This window comes from Vanessa atalanta, chromosome 5 (assembly GCF_905147765.1).
Source record: "Vanessa atalanta chromosome 5, ilVanAtal1.2, whole genome shotgun sequence".
Classification (NCBI taxonomy): Eukaryota; Metazoa; Arthropoda; class Insecta; order Lepidoptera; family Nymphalidae; genus Vanessa; species Vanessa atalanta.
Genome location: NC_061875.1, coordinates 13,916,016 through 13,943,231, shown reverse-complemented (window position 1 = coordinate 13,943,231; position 27,216 = coordinate 13,916,016). Strand labels below are relative to the sequence as shown.

The following is a 27,216-nucleotide window of genomic DNA, read 5'->3' as shown; positions in this document are numbered from 1 at the left end:
GAACTAATACAACTACAAAGTAAGTAAATGTAGGCAATATTTGTAACCAGTAAGACGGCGGCGATCAAGGTATCATATAATGTCAGTACCCACACTAGCACATTGTGGATACTGAGATTACTGAGTCCGAAACCGTTTGTTTTTTCTTTCCGGCAATCTAACCGTACGCCGCACTCTCTTTCTCATTAACCATTTGTAAACAGGTTGGATAGGTATACTACTCAGCCTACCTTGGTAGGTAGACACTAACTGCCTAGTCAAAACTGCAGTCTAAACGGTATTTTGTTATTTCGCATAAATGTTTATTATATAAACATTATTTCTTATAAGGAATAGGCATAATGTTTTACCTATGGGTACACCTATTAGGGTATATAGGTATACAATATGATTGAGAAGTTAAACAACATCCTTGAAAGAAAACATTTAAAAAATTTGACTTATCTCTGTAAGTATATTTTTTCAGAACTAATCATAATATAATCGTTGCTCTTCGTAATTATATTTAAATAAAGGTAACCTATCACCTTACAGAATCTAACTTTAAATACAGAGACTATTTATAAAATATATTCATTTTCATACCTACATGTTTTGTATAAAGTATTTAAAATATACCTAAGTATATTTAATGAATATTAGGTACCTACCTACTCGTATTACAAAATAGACCGACCCGAGATTGGAACCAGCAAGGATCCGTTATGACCTGTCAACTAGTCAAAATACTAACGCAAAACTACTTGTACGCGCGAGAGAAAAGTGGACTGTATTTTTGGTATAAAAGGGTGTTACCTCAAAACTCTGGGCTCGGTGAAGACACGTTCTTCTTGGGAGCGCTCCCTTGGTCTTCATACACTCGAAGAACACAGCCAAAGGGATGGGTGATATTATAGGAGAAGGATAAGTCCGTTACACAAGCTAATTTAAAGGGCGCGGCGCACTCACATAACACACGTTACCGCGGCTCACACCAGAAGGGAAGAGAGAAAAGAAGTACGTCATACGTCAAAATCATTCCATAGACAAAACATAGACGTTTCAACGTACGCATACACCTAAATACGCTACATACCGCCCGCCTTAGAGTCACTCACTCTAATATAAACACTCGGACGGCTTCTACACTACACTATAACTAAACTATACTATTATTGATTAAAATACAAAAATATATTATTCACTGTCCGGGAGCGGACACACTTTAACAACTGCACGCTTGCAAACACCTTGTGCAGTGCGCACAGAAACCACTCGAATCACACCATCCTTGCCGGGATGCGTATTCTCAATAACACCGAGACACCATTGCAAGGGTGGTAAATTGTCCTCTTTGAGGACCACTAATGAGCCTATCTTAACATAGTTCAGTGACTCTGTCCACTTGGACCTTTGTTGTAACGTATGGAGATACTCTTGACTCCATCGTTGCCAATAACGCTGCACGATATTACAAAAAATATGCAAGACACAAAATTCACATACCATTTTACTCGCTTTCACAAAGTTTTGACCACAATCACAATACACATCCGTACACACACCTCTACGGTTACAAAATCGTTTTAAAAACAGCAATAAAGGCTTCAGCTGTTAATTCTGACACTAACTATAAGTGGATTGCACGTACACACAAACAAACACACATAGGACTTATAAAGTTTGGCATTTCTATGAGTACCTAGTTTTATCATAAAATGCCCACAATAATCAACACCAAAACGTAAAAAAGCACGACACCTATCCACTCGAAAAGAAGGCAAATCACCCATAAGCGATTGCACAGCTTTCGGCTTATTTCTGAAACAAGTAATACACTGAAATACTCTTTGTCAAACAATACAACGAGCTGACAGTATCCAATACTTTGCAATAAATATTGTAATGTTTGTACACCAACATGTAAATAGATTTTATGATAATAATCAATAATTAATTTTGTAAGATGATTTCTTTTAGGTAAGATAATTTGATTTTTTATATCATTATTCAACGAAGAATTAGACAACCGCCCGCCAACACGCAGTATGCCAGACCTATCTATAAAGGGTTTTAGCCTTTGTATACCAGTTGCACACGGTCTATTTTTTGATAAACAATTAAACACATCGCTAAACTCATTTCTTTGAACTAACTTAATCAAATTCAATAACGCTAAATTGTAGTCCGACCCAGTAATATAATTACACTTAGTTTTTTCAACATTTAAACAATTAACTTTAAACCGATAACACCACGCCGTAACACACACTAGCTTAGAAAGATCTGAGTACTTATGTAGCAAATCAAAATCAATGTCATTCACACAAACAAAAGCTTTAATAACACGCCTTTCACTATTTATAATATTAACTTCACTATCCCCTATGTCATTAGTCATAGACACAGGCCACTGATCCCGTGACAAACGTAACCAAGGAGGCCCTTGCCACCAAAGGTTGTATGAAAGTAACTCTGAGGGTAACATTCCTCGCGAAGCACCGTCCGCGGGGTTATGAACCGAAGCAATATGAAACCAATTTTCAGGACTAACATTACACTGACACTCACTGGCTCGATTAGCCACAAAAGTTTTATATTGATGAGATGAACTCTTTATCCAGGACAAAGCGATAGTAGAATCAGTCCACGCAAAAACTCTATCGATCTTTATTCTATCTTCGAACACGTTCATAACATATTTAATCAAACGAGATAGAATTACTGCAGCACACAACTCCAACCGTGGTATACTAATCCTTTTAAGAGGTGCAACACGAGATTTCGACATAAGTAAATACGTCTCACTGCGCCCATTAGCAGCAGTAACCCGAAAGTAGACAACAGCAGCGTAACCACGCTCAGAACTATCTGAGAACCCATGAAGCTCAATCGAAGCTGCATTCGTCCATACAAATCGATTTATTCTCACACTCGAACAGACTGAAAACTTATTAGTATATTGTAACCACACTTTTTTAAGATCAACTGGTAAAGATTCATCCCACGATAAACCACGCACCCACAATTGTTGCATCACACAATTAGCAAACAATGTGACTGGGCTTAACCACCCTAAGGGATCGTAACACTTAGCAATTTGAGATAACACTGCTCGCTTGGTACACTCACACGAATCGAGTCTAACATTAAAGTGGAACACATCACTTTGTGGATTCCATTGCACACCCAACACCTTGATGACACTTTCATCTTCTGCTGCAATAAAATTCACACTAAGTTCCTTATCACATTCAGGAATATTAATCAACACAGAAGGAATGAATGAATGTGGAATGTAGTTAGGCCTAAAACGAACATCCAAATTATTTTTAACCAATTCCATGTGACTCGAATCCAAATAATCCTTCATAAAATCACTATATGCCCTTTTCAATAATTCATTTTTGTTTAACCTTCCTTCCAAAGCTAATAAACGCCGCAAAGCGATATCCCGCGAATTACCTAAGTCCGGTCGATCAGTTTTAAAAGGCAGTCTAATTCTATATCTCCCATTCTTTTCACGAGTATGAGTTGAAACAAAATGATCTTCACAGCGCCTCTCCTCCAGGCTTAAAAAAGAACCAACAACTGGTTCGGATTCAATCTCCCAGAACCTTTTCAAAATTGAATCGAGGTTTTCATCAGATATAAAATTAGACATAGATACCTTCTGCAGGTTCTTTAGATTTTTATTTCTCACCTCTCCCATAACCAACCAACCAAACACACTGTTGATAGCATAGGGACCCCCACACGCACCTACGACACGACCGTCTCTTATGATAGAGGGAAACACCTCAGCGCCCAACAAAATATCAACCTTAGATGGAATATTAAATTTTGAATCTGCAAGCTTTAATGGTTTTAAATGATCCCACTGTTCAATAGGAATATAAACATTAGGTATAAAGTTCGTAATTTTATTTAACACTAAACATGACACAATCTGAGAATTATCATCACTATTCTCAGGTAGTATCTCACACGACACGACACCATTCGCCTTACACACATTAGACATACTGAGACCACACACTGGCACACACACCTGCCGAATCGGTAAGCCTAATCGACGAATGAAACTAGAGGTTACGAACGACGACTGTGAACCGGGATCCAACAACACGCGAGCCACCTCGCAGGAGCCGTCACGTCGCCTCACTCGAACCACGGCAGTGGACAACAAAACTGTTCCCGAGCTCGCACACACAGAGCCTTTAAGGGACACCACAGCCTGTTCTCCGCTGGCATTCACACACTCGCCAGACACTCGCCGTACACCACTTTCGTTTTCACGAACACGAGAACACTCTTTCTCATTCACACTATCTTGTTTAAAGTGCAAGAGTTTATTATGTGACATTACACACTTGTCACATTTAAAGTTTGACTTACACTCAGAGGCAACATGATTACCTGATAAACACAAAAAACACAATTTATTTTGCTTTACCACTTTCGATCTATTATACGGAGACAGATGCAAAAACTTAGGACATTTATACAACTCATGATTAGAATAACACATTACACACTCATTATTATTTTTAAATCCGGTTGTAAAAGAAGAAACATACTTATTCCCGCTAGCACTCTTAACACTCAACACCCTACGCATCGAACCTTGACTCGACGCTTCACAAGCACGTATTTGCTTATCTAAAAAATCTAGAAGTTGAACATATGTCGGATATTCGCGATCATTTTCTAAGGACAATTCAAAGCGACGTCTCGACTCACTATCTAATTTTTTTAACACTAAGTGAAGCAATAAAAAACTCCATTCACCGGTAGGAAAACCTAAAGCCTTCAATGCACTTAAATTTTCTACCAAATTATTTCTTAAACGTTTCATACCTTCGACGTCTATGTCACTACGCAACGAAGTTAAATTCAACAATTCATCCATATATTTATTTGCGATACGACGTTTATCGGAGTATCTTTCTACAAGAGAATTCCAGGCTACAGAAAAATTATCGGATGTTAATGATAAACATTTAATTAAATTGTATGCTTCACCTTTTAAACTTCCACGTAAATATTGAAACTTTTGTATGTCCGATAAACTATTATTACCGATTATGGTTGAATTAAAGAAATCAAAATAACTACACCATTCTGAATACTCACCGGAAAACGTTAACAACGGCAGCTTAGGTAACCTAACACTTGTATTCGGAGCACTACACTTTCCACAATCAGATTTACGCTCAGAATTATTATCACTATCACTACGCTCAATAATTGACTTACGCTTTAAGAATTTATTATATTTCGCACGAATATCGATCACTTTGTCCATAAAATTATCACGGATTTCCTCCTGTTCGGATTCTACAAATAATTTTTGAGATATTAAAGTTGATTCGATTTTAGTCTGTGTTTCTTCAAACTGAGAACGAAGTAAGTCTAAATCACCATAACTCGCGTCGAACTCATCAACTAAATCCGAACTTTCGTAATGCAACATACGGTCTAATTGCTTAACGAGAAATTTTCTATGAAATAATAATTGATTTAAATCCATATTTAACACAATACAATTATTATTTTACAAAACACGAGACTAGCTAAGGAATAAGATTTATATTCAATTCAAACTAAAAAACAAGTTGTCCTAAGTAAAGAAACACAATTATTATGACACTAAATAATATAATACTAAACTTTTTAACTCGACTGCGTTATAACACGACGCGTCCGGTCTATATTGTGCGGTTGCGCATCGACCGACAATATCACAAAATATGAAGGTACTTCGAAAAATAATCGACTAAATTATTTTTATGTAAAATTACACTTTTCTACAATGCAAATAATACGCAATTAATATAAATTACGTAATGTTGTAAAGCGAAATAAAAATTAACACTATTTTAAATTACACATTAGCTCCTAACGAAAGTATTATCCGTTTCTCCATGGAATGATTTTGAAGTATTAACACGCGATTTAAAACACACAAAATCGCCGATTTACACTAAATTTTAAATCTCAAATTTGGCTACGAAGGACCAAAATGTACGCGCGAGAGAAAAGTGGACTGTATTTTTGGTATAAAAGGGTGTTACCTCAAAACTCTGGGCTCGGTGAAGACACGTTCTTCTTGGGAGCGCTCCCTTGGTCTTCATACACTCGAAGAACACAGCCAAAGGGATGGGTGATATTATAGGAGAAGGATAAGTCCGTTACACAAGCTAATTTAAAGGGCGCGGCGCACTCACATAACACACGTTACCGCGGCTCACACCAGAAGGGAAGAGAGAAAAGAAGTACGTCATACGTCAAAATCATTCCATAGACAAAACATAGACGTTTCAACGTACGCATACACCTAAATACGCTACACTACTAAATAATATCTTTCATTTATAACAAATTAAATATTATTTTAATTAAATTCCTAAATGAAAATCTAGAGTCTGATTGAATGCATTTAGTGTCGTGTTGCTTCACCCCGTCCCCCTCCGCCGGCTCAGCCTGAGGCACATCACACCGTTGCCGCCGTTCCCTGAGGATGAATTAGCGACATGCACCGGCTGTTAATGGTTACGTTAATCAAACTTTACTGCGAGAGTATCTAGTTATACCGCATGCGGAACTGCGTGTCTGTTCCAATAGTTTATTAAAAGGGGTTGCTATTCAAGTACGCGCATACAAATAAAACAGCCTATTGCATATATAATACGAGCTGCCCGTCGGAGTTACTTACGAGCGTATGTGCCGTGTTGTATTTGTGCGGTGCGGCAAACTCATTTAAACTGGCAACTGGCTATTAACTTTAAACAGTGTTCGCACGGACCACGGTGACCGAATTTTCATATTAATGCTAAAATAACCTTTATTTTTTCTATTTTTATTTCCAATTTCATTAAACTGATAATATTTAAACTAACAACCGAAGAAAAAAGATATCTATTGACTATTTTGGTAAAGGCCAATTTATGTGTAGGTACAGATGTGCAGTAATCATATGACATGCATTTACTATATTACCTATGTACGAGTGTGTATATAAATTAATTCACTTCGTTCATTTATGCTAAAACAATTAATCATTATTTTGTGGTAACAAATATTTTATTTTTCTTAATTTCTTAGAAGTAAATAAACGAAAGTGCTAAATCTCAAAACCAGCCGTCTTACACTAGTCGGTCGTCTAATACTATGCGACAGATTACAGCCAAATCTTTCGAGAAATTTCTTAGATTACTCTCTTACATACTTTAAACGGCTCTATTCTATATCTTACTTCTTCCCTCGCCTCGATGAGCGGGACACATAGAGATAACGTGTTTTATATTCAAAGCTATTTCATTAATATCCCATAATTGTATTAAGAGTATAAATATAACGATAAAGTGTCAACATTGCGCAATCGATCGAGGATTTTTCTTAGAAGCTGATATTGTGTTGAATACCTTAACACCTACTCACTTAGCATTATCGTTTCTTGAGTATCTATGCCCGATATAAGGATCGCTCCGTCCGCATGATAGGCCGCATTATCATGTTCACTCTATTTGTGAATTTCCTTCCTCAGGGCGTACATGCCGCCATGTCGACCGCCGTGTATAGTATGCTCATATTAGCATACAACAACACCTATAGCTACTTGCTGCGGAAATCGGAATAAAAGAGCTCTTAAAATACCCAATTGATTCTTTAATCATTGTCTTTACAAAGGTGGCATATATCTGTGTTATATTCCAATCACAGCTTCTGTTATGTTTATAAAACTGATATTTAGCGTATCTGTCATGTAGAATACTGCTGTTGATAAGGATTTAAAGTACGGAGAGTTAGGCAGCCCGGTGGTTACCCAGTTACCTATCGAACTCGACAGTCTTTAGCTGTACGTTCCCGACTAATCCAAATTATTGCTTGCTAAATTTTATGAATGCTATTTGTATATAAAGCCGAGATGGCCCAGTGGTTAGATCGCGTGCATCTTGCCTACCTGCCTTACTGTACCTATACGTATATGTTGTACTTTTTAAAATATGTTACTCAATTGATTCAAAATGGAAATACCTAAATCACATATCAAAATAGGATAATAATATATAAATAACCTTGCAAGTTACCGGCCGGCACTCGTATATTCGACTCGGGCACTTCCACGCTACACTAATATCCCAAGATATATTTGCACGACTACTACGCAACTCCCCACAAAAGATGTTTTCAAGATTCTCTTATGTTTGTATGTTTGTTTGTTTCCTCACTCCACCACTGTAAAGGGGTCCTGAGTAGATTTGGATATTGTTAGTAATAATCTTGAATGATATAAATTCAATATGACGTGTTCGCGTTTTTTTCTTAATTATTTTAATATATATATACCTAGTTATTGCAAATGAGATAAACAAAACGATATTTAAACAATGACTTTATACACATATTGGTAATAGTTCGCTCAGTAAAGCTGAGTTCGGCGCTACTAATTATTATATTTTTTAAATAAATTTAAATATTATACTGCTATTCTAAAATCTTAATTTGCAGTATGTGATTGAAATGAAATACCTATCGCTTTAATAACGAATACCTAGAGACTAACGTAGAGTTAGTATTGGCAGTCCCATTGAGTTTTGATAAGATTAAATTATATGTTATGCTAGCACCGGACCAGTAGAGACTCTTTTTCACTCATCAAATTACATCTGCTTACCTTTATCTAATAAAACATACATCACTGTGCATTTTTCGAGACCTATAAATTCATATCCTGAATAATGTAAACCCGCATCGAAGTCCGGGTAGCCTTAATTGTAAAATTACATTTAAATAACTGGCGCATCCGTTGATACAAATCAAAATGTAACGTAATGACGACTTTCGTACACTGACCGTCTTAAAAACGATGGTAGGCACTCGTTAAAAGTGCTTAAAATAGTAGTCATTGTACGTATTCAGGAAATACAAACGGCCGCTTAGGTATGTATATGATTATATGTACAAAAGCATGGCATGTCGTAGCAAGCTGACTGTGATTCGCGACTTCCCTCGCTCTACACTGTAACACTTCACGCCTGTTCGTACATTGCCAAATTGAATGGTCACGGTCGTGATGTTACTTTGCCTCTCCAAACTAAATACCTAAGTGAATTACCGCAAAGAGTTCTTCAGCGTCAAAATATTGGGTGTGTTATATACCAACTAATATGAATAATATTTTACCGGTTTCAGATATTTCAGATTATCCGATTGTTTCGGACAATTTCGGTTCCGGATATAAGATTCCCTATTTAGAAATTGTGAAAGAAAAAATACTATATATGACTTTGCCTTCACTTGTAGGCTATTATTTACATCAAAAACATCAACATAATTAGCTACTCTCTTTAAGTTTAACACTATCTAAAAATAAATTTATCAAAAACAAATTTAACCAAAACATAGGTAATACCAACCTAATTAGGTTTTAGGTACATGATTTATTCCAGGTAACAGAGTCTGTAACTTTCCTTTAATATTTGTATGTGATTTATTAATTGTGCCGATGTACGCAATAACTAGGATTACCTAATAAGTATTAATGACACATAATATTGTATAGTCAATGCTGCTCCCTAATTGAGAGTGCACCAGGCTTCGCCTGCTGTGTAGGTACCTGTATGCCTGCCTAGCTAGGAGACATTGAGTTTGATAAAGGACCAGTTAATGTAACCGTAAGTTCGAAGTCAGCTATTGCACGATACGATGTCGCCATTGGATATATTAATACTATTTTGAAGTACTTTCTACCCAACATTTCCAAATGGTAATTATTTCACGTCTGTTTCTGTTCCAGAATTACACGCTAAATAACGTGTACCTACCCACATAGCTGAGAATGTCGATGTCATGTATGTAAATATCTAATGGTACTAATGTGTACGTATGTCTGTGTGTGCAGAGTCCGTGTCTCGCCGCCGCTGAAGCCGCGAGTGTCGCGGCGGCGGTGAGCGACGAGCGACGACCGGTGAGCGGTAGCGGTGACCGTTGGTCGTGGAGAGCGGTGAGAGTGCGCGCAGAGAGCGTGGGGGGGCGATGGGGCGCGCGCGGCGGCGGGCGGGATGGCGGTGAGCTGCCCCGAGGTGATGTACGGCGCCTACTACCCCTACCTATACGGCCGCGGCGCCGCGCGTTCCTTCCACCACGCGCCGCACTTCCAGTACGACCGGGTTAGTATTTTGTACAATTATTAGCGTTACTTATTTACCCTAAACTGCGATCAAAACTTCTGATGGTAAGGTCATGTTAGACCTGTTGCCTGTTTTTGTGATATGTGATTGTGTATGTGATTGCTCTTATAGTCACTCAATGATAGTCAGAGTTCGTATAATGTGAGTGGCAAAGTTGGTCGGTAATCAACATATAGGTACCTACTGTACTTTATTCAATTAGCCTCTTAAAACCACTTTTGAATATAAGCAAGCACTGGATAGCTCAGTAGGTTACCAATAGTTACTCTACTTAATTATCCTCTAACCAATCACATATAAAAAATAATTAAACTAAATTATCCAGCGTGAAACTCACCGCATGCGAATACGAACTCGACGCATCTACACAATCCTGTATAGAATATTTGCCCTGTTTAGGTATTAATGCTAAATAGGTACACGGTTCGTAAGATAACTCCGAAGAGAATCGGCGATATACACTCTACGTGATTTATTACATTTCATAAATTGTAGTCTTATATGTTTTACAATGGGGTTCAAAATATAATATTTAATGCCCATGGTGTGCCAGTGGAAAACTGATAGTTAGTGTTTCTCCACTTGCACAAAGGATACCTTGATGTTCGGGTAGTCAGGTACGTGTGTTAATGTTTACACAATAAATAAAATAATCTATAAATATAGTTTGTCTAAAGTTTTTTAATTTTCATTTAATTACTTAGAAAAGTTATTAATTAATGTTATTGACAATGTTATTTAATTAATTCATAGTATATAGAGGTGTTCCACGACACCTCGCACTCCATACATTCGTAGCTTTATTTAAAAATCATATTAAAATTTGTAACAAAGGCGTTATATCCTACATGTAGTGCAGGCGCGCGGTAGCAACCGTGGCGCCTCAATAAACATCAATATTTTAAGGTAGATTTAACATACCCATGTTATCTCCCGTCGAAGAATGCGCTGTTGAGAATTCTGCAAATATCCCATAAGCGACGCTCCATTCGGAATATCTGTATTTATAATTAAGGCATGGCCCACGTTCCGCGTAACACGTGCTTATAATAAATGTCGAATAACCAATCAACGTTTTCAGTCCAATTATTGTCGGCAATCTGGTCGTTTTGATAATTCAATTTAAAAAAATATGAAATTCAAATGATCAGTCGAATTAGCAGGTTTATATTTCAATATAATTAAATACGGAAGACGTAACGAATCGTCCTTCGAGCTCATTTCGAAACATACAAATAGAAATCATATTCTCTAATTATAATAGTAAACTCTTATTGAATTGAAACTTTCTTGAGTGCAGGGAAAGCATATTTTCGAGGTCAACGAATATGAATAAAGTAACTTAATATGTCACGTGCTCTATGAGTTGATAACCGAACTAATATTAGGAAATCTTCAAGCTCATTCTGCAAAAAGATTCCAATAGCCGCATAACTATTGGTCAAGCGAAAGGTGCGTTCCGTTTAACTTTCGAGTTAATAATAAAGTAATGCAGTCAGAACGCTGGCTCATTATGTTTTGTTATTTGATACGCGCCAAACGTCGGCGTTATGTGACCGCGGCGACGGCAGGTGACGGCGCGCCGCTTGACGGCGATGACTTATTGCTAATCGGCGCCGATGAGTATCGTATCTTATTTACACATACTGCCTATACAATACTACTACCAACTACGTGGACACACAATTTAAAGTATTAATATAAGTATAGGTAATAACTACCAGCATCAAAAGTTAGTTGATAATTCCAGCTCAATCGGTTAAGTCCAACACAGATTTGCTGACTTCACGGCTTCCGTTTCGTGCACACATTAAGACGTAACATTCTATCGGCGCGTCTAGCTTAGGCTGTATTTATAAAAATAATGATTCACAACACTCAAACACGATTCTTCATTTGCGAAGGACACGTTATAGTGCAGGTGTGTGCGTCAATATACGTATATAGAAGCGATGCCTCTAGGTTGAGGTTAAAAGCAAGAGCAATGGCTTTAGTTTCTGAGGCTGGGGAGTGCTACTGGTACTGATATAGTTTTGAGTACTTTGGTACTCAAATGCACTGAAGCTAGGATATTGCGGTCAGTAGTCTTTTATTGTAGCTACTGAGACATCGACAGTTTTAAAAATGTTTAAGTATACAAAGTGTCCCTTCGCCGTATTATTATAATGTAGAGACAGCAGCAGATGTATTTGTAATTTAATAAAACTGTAATGACTGTGAAAGTGTCGTTAAGTTTGGGTGAAGGCGTCCGCGACCCGCGCGCCTTATATCTAATTGGTAACTTAATACGGGCGACGGGTCACACACCTACACCGACTTTATATCACATATTATATACAATCAATTATAATATCGTTGTAAATTTGACAGTAAATCTGTCTGTTACCTCATCACGACTTACTGAATCGAATGGAATTTAATTTAACATTGAGATAGCCTGCAACATTGAGTATTATATAATAAATTAAAATTAGCCTGTGAGGCAGCGCTAGACCTACGGGAAACCAATTTTTCAAATTTCACGCGCACTCGTCTTAATGTCATAGTCGTCATATAGTCGGGTGTGATCCAGCATGTGTTTGGCAGCACGAGCGTGATGTCGCTGCAGGAGCGCTGGAGGCCGGGCGCGGGTCGAGAGGCGGGCAGCGACTCCGAGTCCCATACTAATGCGGCGAGTGTTTTTGCGGCGCGGCCTACGGTCATGACGCCCATGCCACCTTTACACGCTACTTTTTACCAAGCTTCCACATAACTCTGATACTTGGAATTGTAGTCGAGCAACGTTTATGGCAATTTCCAGTTTACTAGAAGTATCAATTACATACGAGCCGATTACGAGTGAGCCGCTGATTAGCTTCCACACTCTGTGGACATTCATGAAATTTCAGATCAGATCCGTGTGAAATTTTTAATTAATTTAAACATGTAGGTAAGTAGGGCGAGGAATTTATCAATTAAACTATTATACAGAGATACGTCGACACCTCGATTCATTTCGTTTCAAAACCGACTCGGAAATACTGTCTGTATTTAACAAACATTTATTTGATATTTTGTAATTTTTTTATTGCATACCTAAACCACAAACAGACATGTGTTTATTGTAATTACCTAAAAGGATAACAATTTCATGAATAAACAAAGTGTATTTGTTCCACAAGCGAGATGTGCAATACCTACTGTAATCTCTTTGCCTATACTATTTCTTAAATGTCATAAAGTTATGTCATAATCACTATATTTATTGCTCACTTGTCCGTCCGTAACACAACAATTGTCCGTAGGTACTTAGAGGGGCTTGCACGTACAAAACCCTACCTAGCAATATTTTTTTCTTTGTTGTTAATGCTAACGAAATATGGGGTGGGTTTGTGAGCCATCAGATGCAACTTTTGCCCAAAATTTGGATCGAAAGCGCATAATAATATTTCGAACGACAGTTTTACTCAATAATATCCGACAACTGTAGTCGCGCAGTCAACTTTACCTTCGACCGCAGCCTGCAGGCATCTACTTGTATTCAAGCACTGGTAATTGTCTAATACGAGTACATCCGCTCCCTTCGGCCGCTCGGCGAGGGCACCTACTCTCTCATACTCTGATAATTACCAGGCACTCGTGGGAAACACGTTGCGATCACACGCAATATTTGTGTTTGGTTATTGTATTATCGATATCTTTATTTCCAAACAACCTACTTTATTTTTAGATTATATTTTTCTTTTTCCGCGAGAATTTAAATATTAGGGATTTTCATTTAGTATTTTTCATTTGATACGCCGAGTTTGTTTTTTAATGATAATTTGAGCCCCAGAATCGGTCAGTCATTAAAATCTGTTTTATATTTCGCGTGCACTCGCGCTACAGTCGTGCTTAAGCCATCCAGCTTGAACCCAACTTGAACTCTTTTCGTCTAGAAATTTTGGCTGAAATTTTCAGACGAGCACAGACACACGTTCGAGTCGGCCGAAGCTGACCCGGTCGTAACTTTGAATATTAATCTTTATATAATGTCAATCACGCAACTAGTAAGTCCTCGTGTATCTCTAAGTACCTAAATCAAAAAACGATTATCACCGAAGTCCTTAAGCAGCCGTCAAAATTAAGCTTAGGCTGAATTAACGTCATTATGCGTTAAATGAATGAGTATAGAAAACTCTGCACTCACTGTAGACAGGTGTGAGTAGCGAGATATGGAAACTTCGCGTCTGCATCGATATCTAGCTAACGGGATCTCTCTCACTGGTCGACTTGACTGGTTTTTGAAGCATAAATATGCGATCGCTCATATATTATAGACGACGTGATACGCACGTGGTGTTGATCGAGAAATACTGCAGTCTCTAATCACTAAACATGTTTATCGCTGTGCGCCTGTGCAGTGTGCACTGTTTGAGTGATCTGAATTGTCACAGGCATGAGGGGCCAAGCTACTTTATAATTAAATCATACGCCCGGGAACGCATTTATAACGTGTATTTGCTAATCTTTAGTATTCATCTGCAATCAAAGAAAATATGTGAACTTATCTGGAATTCTTATCGATAATAATTATAAGTAGCGCAGGCGGCGCCTTTCGGCAGATAAGAATACATTAAAAAAAGATTACTTTAAAAACAAGTTTCTATTTAACCGATTTACCTAAGAAGGCACATCAAACACATCCATTGCATATAGTGTATAGTGTCCAGTAGCAATTTGTGTAGTATTGTAGTTCACTCAGCTGAAGGAACTGGTTTACAATTCAGTTGTAAGCAAAGCAAAATACTATAATTACTTATGCCTAATCCTGGCTGTAAAACCGAATTGAGGGATTCCATCGCGAAGTCATGATGGGTATCTGTCGAGTGTCACTTAGCATTTGGACAAACCTATGAACTGACTGACTACCCGAGCTCGAACGGAACAGTAAACCCGGACGTGGATCATAATCGAAAATCATAGAGCAGTCCGAAGCGTGTTTGTGGAAGCTATTATTCCGCTTGCCTATCTCGATCTCATTACTGCGACATGTGACGCCTTGACGAATCCTTATTATTGAGAAAGACCCTTATTGTGATGATGATTTTTAGATCGATTTGTGTATGGGATAACATGCATTGATTATTTTTATGTGCCTACTTTATCTAATTGTCATAGTACCTAACTATTACAAAAAATTATCTTTGTAATCATTCTCTATTTTCCCTTCGAATTGCAATGCTCACGCCCGAGGCTATTCAATAAAAAGTATACGCCAGTTTGAGACATCGCAAAATATACCGAAAAGGTAAGAAAAGAAAATTCAGCTGAATCGATTGAAGGCTATTTTCCAGGTAGGTAAGCGTCAACTTATTGTTCACGGTCACACATACGTGGGTACGTATATATATTATTACGGAAACAAACTTTCTCGCTTTCATTAAAATTTCAATGATTGTTGGAATGTTAACGAATTAATTCGCTACTAATTTATGCGCCGCGCTCGTACGTTATCGAAAAGTTGTTCAATTCAATTATTATTTCATTCAATTAGTAAAATGATGTTTGAAGTGATTATTTCTCGCAGAAAACGTTAAGAGGCTGACATTATTGCATAAAACATATATTCTGCGGCAACATATTCATTCACAGTAATTTATGTAACCGTTGGCATTATCTGCAATAAATACTTACGATTACAAAACATTGTTCGTTACTATTTATTAGTGACAACATAAAGTATTATTGATATTATAAATTACGTAGTAATTACAGATAGGTAACCGTGTGACATAAATAAAGCGCGCCCGGTCGTAGGTAGCCGAGGAATGGATTAGAAGAACTCTCATGGACAGGTTAATTAAAATGCGCTCAGGAGTGAATAGGATATAACTCGTGTGAGTGCGCGTGGTGTCGACCGACGACCGCTTGGCGTTGCGTGCGTGTGAGTTCTGTGACGCACACGCGAGTAGCAGTAACGCGGTAAGCGGGTCTCGTGAATCGCGTGATCGACTGTTTGTTTATCGTATAGTTGGGATAAGTGTGACAAAGTATGCTACTATTAGATTTGCACATTGTAGGGATACCCCTGAATGTATCACTACTCGTCGTTGGTTTCCAAGGAGAGGAAGCTTAAGGCCAGCAGTGGGACATGATTACCTACTAATGTAACTCACATATTTCTTCATACTAAAGTGTGACTGTTGTTGCAGTTGAACGTGCAGAGTGCAGGCAATGCAGCTGGCGAGTACGGTGGCGGCGGCGCGGTGTCCGCCAGCGGCGCGCCTGCGCTTAGCTCGGGCTCGGCCTCCTCCGGCGCGCAGTCGCCCGGTTCCCCGCCGCACGCGCACTCCCTGCCGTTGCCTCAGCATGCGCACGCTCACGCGCATCTCGCACATGCGCATAACCACCAGCCCGCGCATCACTCGCCGCGATTGCGCACCAAGGAGGAGGACCTCTCCGCACACGGTCGCGCTAGCGCCGATGGTTAGTCAAAGTGGTTTATTAACAGCCGGTACATACATTATCAATAAGTATTAATTTGCCAAAGGCAGTATATCTAATGACATTGATGTTGTTTGCGCAGGCGGTGGATCGTCAGAGTCGGAGGGCGAGTGTGGTGGAGGCGCGCGTGCGCGTGCGCAGTACGTTAGTGCTAACTGCGTCGTGTTCACGCATTACTCCGGCGATGTCGCTGCCGTCGTCGACGAGCACTTCGCCCGTGCTCTGGCACTCGATAAGCCTAAAGGTAAACAGACTTCCGACACTAAACCTGAGGCCAGAGCTGTCTCAAGCTATGCTGGGGCCCTTGCTCCATGAATTTGGTGCCCTTTTAGGGCTCCTGTAAAGAAAACGAATTATGCTATCATTTTTCTGCTATGATTATTATGGGTAGGTAATCAAGGTGACTTTTACGTCAAAGTTACGATAAATAAAATTAAAATAAATTACAATCTAGACACGCGGTAGCGTGTCAGCCAAGTTCTAGTAACAGAACTGGCGTGCAGCACCGTGTGTAATATTACACGAACCATTTGGAGCCACTTTTGACCTCCTCATAACTCAAAAACTATTTGACATAAATTTGTCAAATTTGGCTCATATATTGAGACTCGCGAGATACATATGTGTTCCAAATTTCATAAACGCATCTCAAATGGTTATTTAGATATTAACGTCTAAAAATCGTCATTTTTATCACTGACTGACCTATAGATCAAAACTATATCCTACTTCCAGGTGACCTAGAAAGTTGAAATTTGGCATGTAGGTAGATAATTAGGCCAATATAAAGGAAAAAATCTGAAACTGGTAATTTTTTATCATTTTATTATAATTTTTCATTTTATTGGGTCTATAGGAACACTTATATACTTATTAGTTCCTGTAATAACTGTAATAAAAAAATTTATGTAAGAACCAGCAATCAAAACTTATGACAGCCGGTCTTAATGTGGATTTTAAGGTCTTCACGTGAATATATAACAAGTTGAATACCACCCTTAAGTTTTTTAAATCCAAATATTTCCGTTTTATTACTTATTATTAGTATAGCTGACTTTGGTATTTATTACGTTATTAACTAGCATTTAGCGCACATCAATGGTGCAAAATCTAAATATATACTTTAAAAAAATAATAATAATAGGCATTTCGGTACACGGCGCGCGACGTGACGCCGAAGCAGCGGGTTAGAAGCGTTGTGATTAAATCTTAACGCGGTCGTGTCTGAGCGAGTGGCAACCGCGCTCATAAGAATTATTTCAATGCCTTCCGATGGAAGCTGCCTAGTCTATTCGACTGCATATTTTTTGTTTGAGTATACTAGTATACAACAATAAAATAGGTTTCGTGAGACTGTAGTAGAGTATGTATATCGTAACTGGAATGATTTAAGTTTGTACTCTAGCGCTACAAACGGGGATCCTTATTGCTTGGAAGAACAGTATCGAGCGAGCATGCTGATGTCAGCAAAGGACTGGTGAATGGGTCCAATGGAAAAATAGAGAAAGTACATTGAGGACGTCGACAACAGCAATAGCGCACGTAAAATAACAATTCAATTTAAACATAATTTAATTTGCGAACTAGAAGCCAAACCAAGTTACAGATATTAAGTAATGTACATATATGTTCAAAGGAAACAATTCTCTATTTGCTTAGCATATTCTACTACTATACACAAATCACAAGGCCTTCGCCTTGACGGTGCTCTTTTCGACATAGGCTCCTCTATATTAAGTAAAGAGCAGGCTTACGTTGGCCTCTCTAGAGTTAAAAACTTAGATGGAGTACATCTTATCAATTTAGGTCTAAGTCAAATCAAGACACAAGAGAGCTCTATTGTAGAGTACAACCGTCTGCGCACATTATACCACCCTTACTTGGGCAAATTAAGTATAAACAGAAAACGCGTAAAAAATATCCGGACACTGAATGGGCAATTCACTCGAACATTTAAGAGGTACCTACAAGAAAAATAAGAACGTATAAAAAAAAGACAATTATACTCCGTAAACATAAGAAAATAGAATAGCTTAACAAAAACCATTTGGTATTCATTTTGTTATTAATAAGTACCTACTAATAATTTATATACAAAAAGTAGTGATATCCCATCAAAAACATAAATGTAAAAATGAGAGCCAAGTTAAATATTATGATATATACCTTGCTTGTTGTCTTCAACGACAAAAGAAGTGAGATCTAAATTTGTGCCAAGTTAAATAGTCCTTTCTGAAATTTATTTATAACTACATAAAATATCATTTCTTCTTATAACTTGGGGTAATATATTGTTGCCTAAGGTCTGACTTGGCTAGTTCTCATATACAAATTATATTATAGCCTTCGTAAGATCTAAGCCTGTTACAAATGAATTATAAACACAAATTAAGCACGCAAATATTCAATGGTACTTGTCTGGATATGAACTCGCAATATCTGGTTAAGATTCATGTTTTCTAGTGACTGGACCATCGCAGCTCTTAATGTACGTTAATACTAACTAAGCAATACTGAGCTGCCCTCCATTCTTCTTAGATGTTCTGAGTTATAATTTGTTATTCTAAACACAAACTACAATTTGTGTTTATAAACATATAAGAACTGGCCAAGTCAGACCTTAGGCAACAATATATTACCCCAAGTTATAAGAAGAAATGATATTTTATGTAGTTATAAATAAATTTCAGAAAGGACTATTTAACTTGGCACAAATTTAGATCTCACTTCTTTTGTCGTTGAAGACAACAACCAAGGTATATATCATAATATTTAACATGGCTCTCATTTTTACATTTATGTTTTTGATGGGATAGATACATCACTTAGGTACGATAAATTACAATAACGGTTTCTTTCGGGATTTCTGTTCGTTCTCTCTAGGCACGTAATTGACAAATTCTCAGTCGTTCTTGTAATATCGTTGTTCGCAATAATAATAATGTTGTTCGTTTTTTATCCTGAATTAAGCCACGAATATGACCGCTCTCCGCTACAATTCGTAACCATTAGGCGAAAGAATATTGTCAAAAAATATTAAAATTAAATATCTAGCAAAATATTTAACAAAATAACAATGAAACATTTTTTTTTTAATAGTTCGTCTAAGCTTAGTTTCAAATGAACGGTGTGGTAATTTTCGTAAATTCTTAGGAATGACTGGTTGTACAATCTTATGGCCATAGTATATCTATTTCTGTCATGAAGAGCACTTCTATACTTTCAACTTTTAATATCGACTATCGTTACAGGTATTTGATAAAAATGTTGGTTATTTCTTACAAATATGGCAATTTCGAAAATATACATATATGTATATGTACAACGCTATTGAAACCGTGGACGATTGCTTAATATACAAATTAACGCCTCCTTACGGCTTCAGTTTGTTGTTTACAAAGTTATTCGTAGTAGGAATCGTGTGAGTTCATGTGGTAGGAGCGGGAGCTGAGCTAGCGTGTGAAGAGGGAGCGCGGCCGGCGCGGCGCGGTGTCGGCGCTGGCGGCCGCTGATTGATTCTATGGAGTATGTTTATAACATGAAGGCTATTCACGCAGTTTTTGCGCGACTTCACGGGAGCGGCCCGGGACCGTATTCCCGCTTCGTACTGCGCGGTACAAGCTGAATTTAAAACCAAGCGCAGTGAGAGCTGCCTGCTTATTGTTCTCATTAATATATCACCAGTCGACCGGCACAAAAAATAACGCTCAACCTGAGAACTCCGAGACGTCCATCGTTCTCAGAATTACTAGGCAATAGTGAGTTGAGTCTAGTCGTTTTCCGAACGACGATTTGCGTGTATCTTTATTTGTTACTCGATCTCGTTTCCTCGACATTATTATACGATCCGATAGGGAGGAACACTACGTTTGCCATTCACTTCGAAAACACAACCTCTGAACCGAACTGTCTCTCGGTTTAATGTTTAGGCAAGTTAGGCTGCCCTGCACCTTCATCACCACCTACTCATTACACAGTGATGACTTTATACGAATGTTATACACATAGTAAAAGTTAAAAGACACCACGCATGTCTATAATTTAATAATCTCATAAAACTGTCATTAAGTTTCTTATAGAACTCGTTGGTTTCCTGTTTACTAATTAGTACGAACGCATAAAGCCATCTTAAGAAACTAGCGCGAAATAGCCGTGTTCCTCGTCTCCGGACCTATTATGACGACTGCGTTTCGATTCAGACTGATTTATGTACTTTCTTGCTCCGGCGAGGCAAGGTGCAGCGACCAGCCTCGGTTCCCGGTACTCGCTCGTCACGGGCGCGTTCTTCCAGGACGAAGCCACTGACTGGTTTCTTAACGACCACTCGCCCTTCGCCGCTTCGCTACCGCGAACCGCTCGCAAAAAACAGCTGTACTTCGTAGAATGGACGACGATGCGGCGTGTTCTCGCGACTCAACTTGCTAGATAAATCATTCGTGATCTTAATTAAAGCCTTAATTGCGGAATAGAGCGCCCGGATTCCTTCAGCCACTTCAGTCACCGTCGACGACCGACGCACCCTCCTCAGTTCATTTGCATGTCTATTGTATAATGATATTGCAGACTGCTCGAATTACTCGATTGTCTCGGCCGCGATAACATACATTTATATCGTATCGAAAGAGTTATGGGTCGGGTATGAATGGCATTCGCAGAGACACGATAGAAAATAAAGATCGTCGATGACGCAACGAGTAACCGGTCGGCGGGTGCGGCCGCACCAAAAAGTGGGTCGAATTGTGGATTCACGACGAGGCCGAGTTCTGGGACATAGTTTCTCGGCCGCGATTAGTTTGGAAAAACGGGGGACCATTACTTAAATGCCGGACGAAAGGAGCCGCGCGGCAAAAACGCATAGCGGCCTTTGTGCGGCGGTCAGCGAGCCGCGCCCCTCCACCGCGCCGCTCACCCGCCGCTCGCCCGCGCTCGACCGCGCCGACTGTATTCAGTGCGAACGGGGTCGTTACGATATGTTAACTACTGCCGCGACTTCTTCGAGACCGACTCGGACAGCGAAGGACCGTAGGATGGCATGACAAGGCGTTATTGAGTGTTGGTAACGAAGGGTGGCCACGTGTAATTGTTACTTCCTTGTTCTGCCCCAGCTAGACACCTATAGGTCCTACCTAGTTTTCCGTCAGAGAGAAAAACGTCAAAATAATAATTACTTTGTTGTCAGAATTGACAGAATGGACGATTTTTCTTTGTTGAACAATCCTAAATTAACCTTCATTCATTCAATTCTGTTTTTTATTTTTTGTCAGATGAATTCTTCCGATCAAGTTTTCTTTTCGTTATGACTTTTTAAACAGCTATAGGTACCGATTACCTACCGATTTCGAATCTTATTTTATACATTTATTACGAGATTAATGTAATTTGTATATACCTACCTTGTAACTGACTATTAAAGGGATTTTTTTTTTATATAGTTCTTTACGAACTTCAATACAAGATTATATAGATGATAAAAAAGCGTGGAGCTAATGCTTGTTGACTTCCAGGTAGGATATATTATATACTACCTATATAAATACATTTAACAAACATAACTTTGTATTTTAAATGTTGAAAAAGAGTACCTAACTACCGTTAGTTTCTTGCCGGTTCTTCGCGGTATACACTACATTCTACATTCCGAACCGGTGCTAGCTTCACTAAATAGGTATAGTTTGTAAAATGAAGATTCAAAAGTACTTGCAAAAGCCTACTTCAATAAAGTATATTTTGATTTTGACCAATCGATGAGAACAATGCCGTCTTATTTCCGGACCGGCTGAGGGTTTTTGCCCCCTCCACCCTTCGCCGTACTCTCTCGTCAAACTACAAAACTACAATGTCGTATTTCAGTTTCACCGGTGAGCGAGCGATTAATTACATATTTATTTGTTCATGTGCCTTCATAAAGAAATAACCTCTCAGACCAGCGACTCTCGCCCGCTGTAGAATGTTAATGTAATCACCATACTCGCACTTTGATTAACTTTTGAGTTTTGAGCATTTCTACACAATAAAAATGATATTAGAATAGAAGTACCGTGTGCACGTACTCGCCGATTAGTTTTAATATATTATATACGTATATGTATATAATATAACCTACCTACTCGTTCCACGCTTCACACGTTCTTAAAGAAAGCAGATATACATATATAAATAATTAAACAGGTGTTTTGTAAAAACTAAATATTTACCTGGATAATAATAACATAATTTTGATACGATTTTGTTTGGAAGTTGGTTTGTGTTTTTCGAATTAGCGCAAGACCTACTAAACTGATGATACGGAACGCTTGCATTTTGATAGTAGACTCGCGCTTCCAAAGTATGTTTAGGTACCTGGTATATATTTATTGAGTTTCTTAAGTATATCACGGAGTTTGGTGAGATATCGTTAGAATGGCAGTTTTGGAGATTTAATAAAATACTCGCTACACATACATAGGTAAATAAATGGCTGGCAAGTACCCCATTCAAGTAGATTTACAAATAACAGAAAGTGCATTTAAAGTATAAAACAACTCAATTAGGTGTTTTATTCAAATATTGGATAGTATCGAGGACAAAACGGTTTTCATTTAATTTTTAGTCTTTGTCAAATGCCTCTCATGTTTCATGTAGAAAAAAAACATTTTCTTATTAACAACGAATTCAATTTCAATAGAACACCGGAAAATCACTCACAAGCCATAATCACTAATTTTGACATTTGAATGCGGATTTACCGATACAATTGCCCAGAAACGAAGTAGTCACTCTTTTTTCAATAATTTATTTGTGTACAAATAGATATACTTGTACATTTAATGCAGGGTAATCATCTTTACCTTCTTCTATTGAAACTTAATACAATATGTCTAAAAGTACGTACGTAACAGAACGACTCTGTTATTTAGATTGGTACGGACAACACTTAAGCATTAACTAACACGAACCGATGAAGAGAATTAACAAAGGCTCGTAGGTTGGGGACAAAAAGAAGGCTGCGAGAGCTTCCAGCGAAGGAATGGCGACGAGCCGCGGCCCGATTGTTATAAAATAAAATGGCCACTATTAGGTTCGTACACAACGAGTTGACACTATAAAGAGAGGAGATAAGAGATCAAAGCGGGCTCTCGAGAGACTCCCAATAACTCCCGCGACAATAAAAGAACTGCCGTTCTCGGAATGCGGGCCGTGGGAGCCGCGCTACGGACTGCGGACTCTGCCCGGGAAATAGCTCGTGTAGGTACCTATTTCGAAGGTCACACGAGGTCTTGAAGTAACATTCTATTAGCATGTCATGTATGAAAACTTTCAGAGATGATAAGTATGGTTGCAAAGTAAAAAAATGACACAGAGTGTCAGATACGATGTAAATGTATGACGTCGCCTGAGTACAGGCGGAGAGAACGGTAGGCTAACGATTGATAATTTGCATTATTTAATATATTGCACACCTCGAGCGGGAAGCGGAGTTCTATACACGCCTCCAGATATTTATATGGAAATATCCATCGAGTTTATGTACTTTTGGTAAAAATATACTGATGACGAGAACACATTCCAATTTACAATTCTGCGAGGTATTGGTAGTTCTGGAGTTGTTCGATGAAGGTTTGTTCTTAACATTCATAGTTCTTATAGTTATTTATTCGCTGATTATCTTCACCGTACTGTTTGTGCTTGACACGCCATTCACGAGATTCTTGTTAACGAATGAGCAGTTAACAATACATAGAGAGTATTTTATTTTTTCTACCAGTCAGGTCCGCGCGACCACAACATTCCGGTTGGTCATTAAATTCAATTTTACCGAATCCACCTTAAGATACAACAACTGGTCCCGAGCCCCTTGCTTGGCTTAGAACAGAGTTAACGTTGAATTGACAGCTTTTAATAATGGTGAAAACTCTCTTTCTCTTTATGAGTTATTAAAAATATTTTCTTTGCAAGTATTGTTTTTGGACATATTTCCGAAGTCAATTATCTTCGTTTGATATTTGGTATAATTGTTTTATTTTTTGCGATTTAAATAGCTCATCACTTGTCTTGAGCTAATTTAACGGCTCATTTCTGTTTGAATCTGGCGAGCGGCCAGCGACTGCGTCACCGACAGCGCCGAACCTACCTGTGACAGACGGAGGAATGCGCGGTGTTCGGGCCCTCTGTGGAATTCTTCCTATAATATTTACTATATAATAACTGTCTATATGAACATAAAAATATCATTTTATGTTAATAAAGAGTTAAAAAAAAATCCTATCCTAATAATTTAGAAAGAGCATAAAATGTGGTTGCATGTTCAGTTCCCGATATTCTTATTAATTCCGAATTCCGAATTCTTAGAAATTATTTTTATCAGAATAATTGTGATAATTGTTTCGGTCCGGCCATTAGTGCCATGTACCTACTACGCTCTGCTGTTGTGAGTTATCTAATCGTATGTGTTGGTATTGCATATTTCAACAACTTGGTCGTGGATGACATATCGTATACAATTGAGATGCGAAACACGAATCCTAAGACGCACATTGTGTGGCTCCTTTCATTAGAAATGCAAAAAATTGTGGAAGATTCCATTTTTGAAGTGAATTCTGAAGCTCGGGGAAGAAATTTAAAGTAAGGAACTCCTTTATTTACTTTTAGTTGACATAAATGTAAATTGCCACGCGGTATGACCCGACATTAAAAATGTATTCTCACGGTTGAATTATTTTAGAATATAAGGCCACCACTACCACTTGTGTTGCTCAAATGCAAGAACAAGGCGAGACTTAGCACGTCTTGGTCTTGCGTCAATACACCAGGTCTCGTTCTTGATATTGCGCTCCCAGTCTTGCAGGAAGAGTCTCGAAACTCTCAAAATTACCTATTAGCCGATTGCTTTTTGCTAAACGTTACTTTAGTTCTTAGAACAACGTAACAGTGTAGGTACATTTTGATTTAATATATTAATTTCTGCGTAAATTCCCTCTTCAATGAAAATGCATTTTCATTTATGTACTCTACAACTATGTCTGCCTATTTTCTTTTTTCAAAATTCTATTCGCAAGTACTTTCTTTGGTCTCGTTTCGTTGGTTTTCTATGAGCCAATTTCTTGTATTATAAATTAAGCCTGTCCACTCGTTGAAACAATACTCAGTCCTAAAAACAAGTCCTGCAAAAACAAGATTTTGGGCATCACTAGCATTGGCTCGGAATGTAGTTTCTATCTAGTTACACTTTTTCTGTAAAATCGACTAATTCTGAAATAAGCCTTATTTTTTATAAATTATTTGTTGGTATGTGTAAAATGCTATATTAATATGGTATTAGCCTTGCGAAGTCCAAAACCTAAGTGATACAAGTTTATCTCTATTTCTTGTAATGATTTGATGCGTGTGAGAAGTATAATGTGTGTCGTGTTGATGCAGAGGGCGTGCCGATGGCGTCGCGAAACTTGCCCGCGTCGTTCTTCAACGCGGCGGCGGCGGGCCCCGCCTGCGCCGGCCTCGACCTCTACGACTACGACCCCTGGCACCAGCACTATGCGGGGTAACGTACCTATTTGCTCTCAACTGCTATTGAACAAACATAATACTTACGTAAAGCAATATAAACTATGATGACGTCGTGCAGGTACGGTCACGCGGCGCACCGACACGCGGCCGAGTACCACGCGGCGGCCGCGCACCACAACATGGCGGCGGCGGGCTACGGCGGGCTGCTGCTGGGCCGCGGCTCGCTGCACGCGCAGTACAAGCCGGTGGACTGGCCGGCGCACGCGCACGCCCACGCGCACGCCGCGCACGCGCACCACGCGCACGCGCACCACGCCTCGCCGCACCTCGACCCCGCCGCCTGCTCGCCCTACTCCTACCCGGCGCCGCCCGGTCAGTACCACACACAATTATCTTCAAAAGAGCGTTCCTGGGCGCGTATTCTATAGTAACAAAAGTATTTTAAGCGTACAAGCAATCACTTCTTAAGAACCCTAATTCATATGTGTAGGTGTGTGTAGGCTTTTTCCAAATACGCAGCGGCCGCACTCCACAGACAAAATAAATGAGATGCCTTCATCTAAGAGAAGGTGATGCTTCTATATTAAAAAATCCGATTGGATTTCTAAGCAACGTCCGACATGCGCACATGAGTGAACCTTAGATACGCGTGTACCTGTTGCAGAGAGGTGAATTTATCTATATATAAAAGAGAAAAATAGAATAGTTCTAAACTAGAGTGACGTTAAACGTTGTTTTATAGTCGTTCTAATTAATTTGATTGCCGTTGACTGATCACATTTTCCCTCGGCGAAGCCGAATCAAAGCGATGACGATGTTGTTGTAAGCGATGAAAGAACACAATAAATAACGGCCCCGCCCGCGCGCCCGCGCCCCGGCCCGGGGTCGGGCTGGTCTCCTTTTGTGTATTTTAATTTTCAAAGACATTCCGGCGCCGCAGAGCGCAGATATTTTAATTGTAATGATTTGGGCCCTTTATCGTATTGACTAAACCGAGCGCTTCCTCGTGTATTTCAGACAATCTTAGTACATCCTTTCGTCTGAGCCTTGGTCGCAAGATATTGTAGCATTACGAGCTCACTGAAATGTTTTC

The 27,216-nt window shown here is 38.8% G+C and overlaps 1 protein-coding gene across 1 annotated transcript in view; it reads left to right on the top strand.

The window, feature by feature from the left end:
• LOC125063919 (protein vestigial) overlaps positions 1 to 27,216 on the top strand; it is a 40,774-nt gene that overhangs the window by 2,616 nt on the left and 10,942 nt on the right. The window contains exons 2-6 of the mRNA XM_047670619.1: positions 9,887 to 10,154; positions 16,349 to 16,622; positions 16,723 to 16,884; positions 26,037 to 26,157; positions 26,242 to 26,495. Coding sequence (XP_047526575.1) covers positions 10,047 to 10,154; positions 16,349 to 16,622; positions 16,723 to 16,884; positions 26,037 to 26,157; positions 26,242 to 26,495 — 919 coding nt within the window. The 5' untranslated portion in view covers positions 9,887 to 10,046. The remainder of the gene's footprint in view (positions 1 to 9,886; positions 10,155 to 16,348; positions 16,623 to 16,722; positions 16,885 to 26,036; positions 26,158 to 26,241; positions 26,496 to 27,216) is intronic.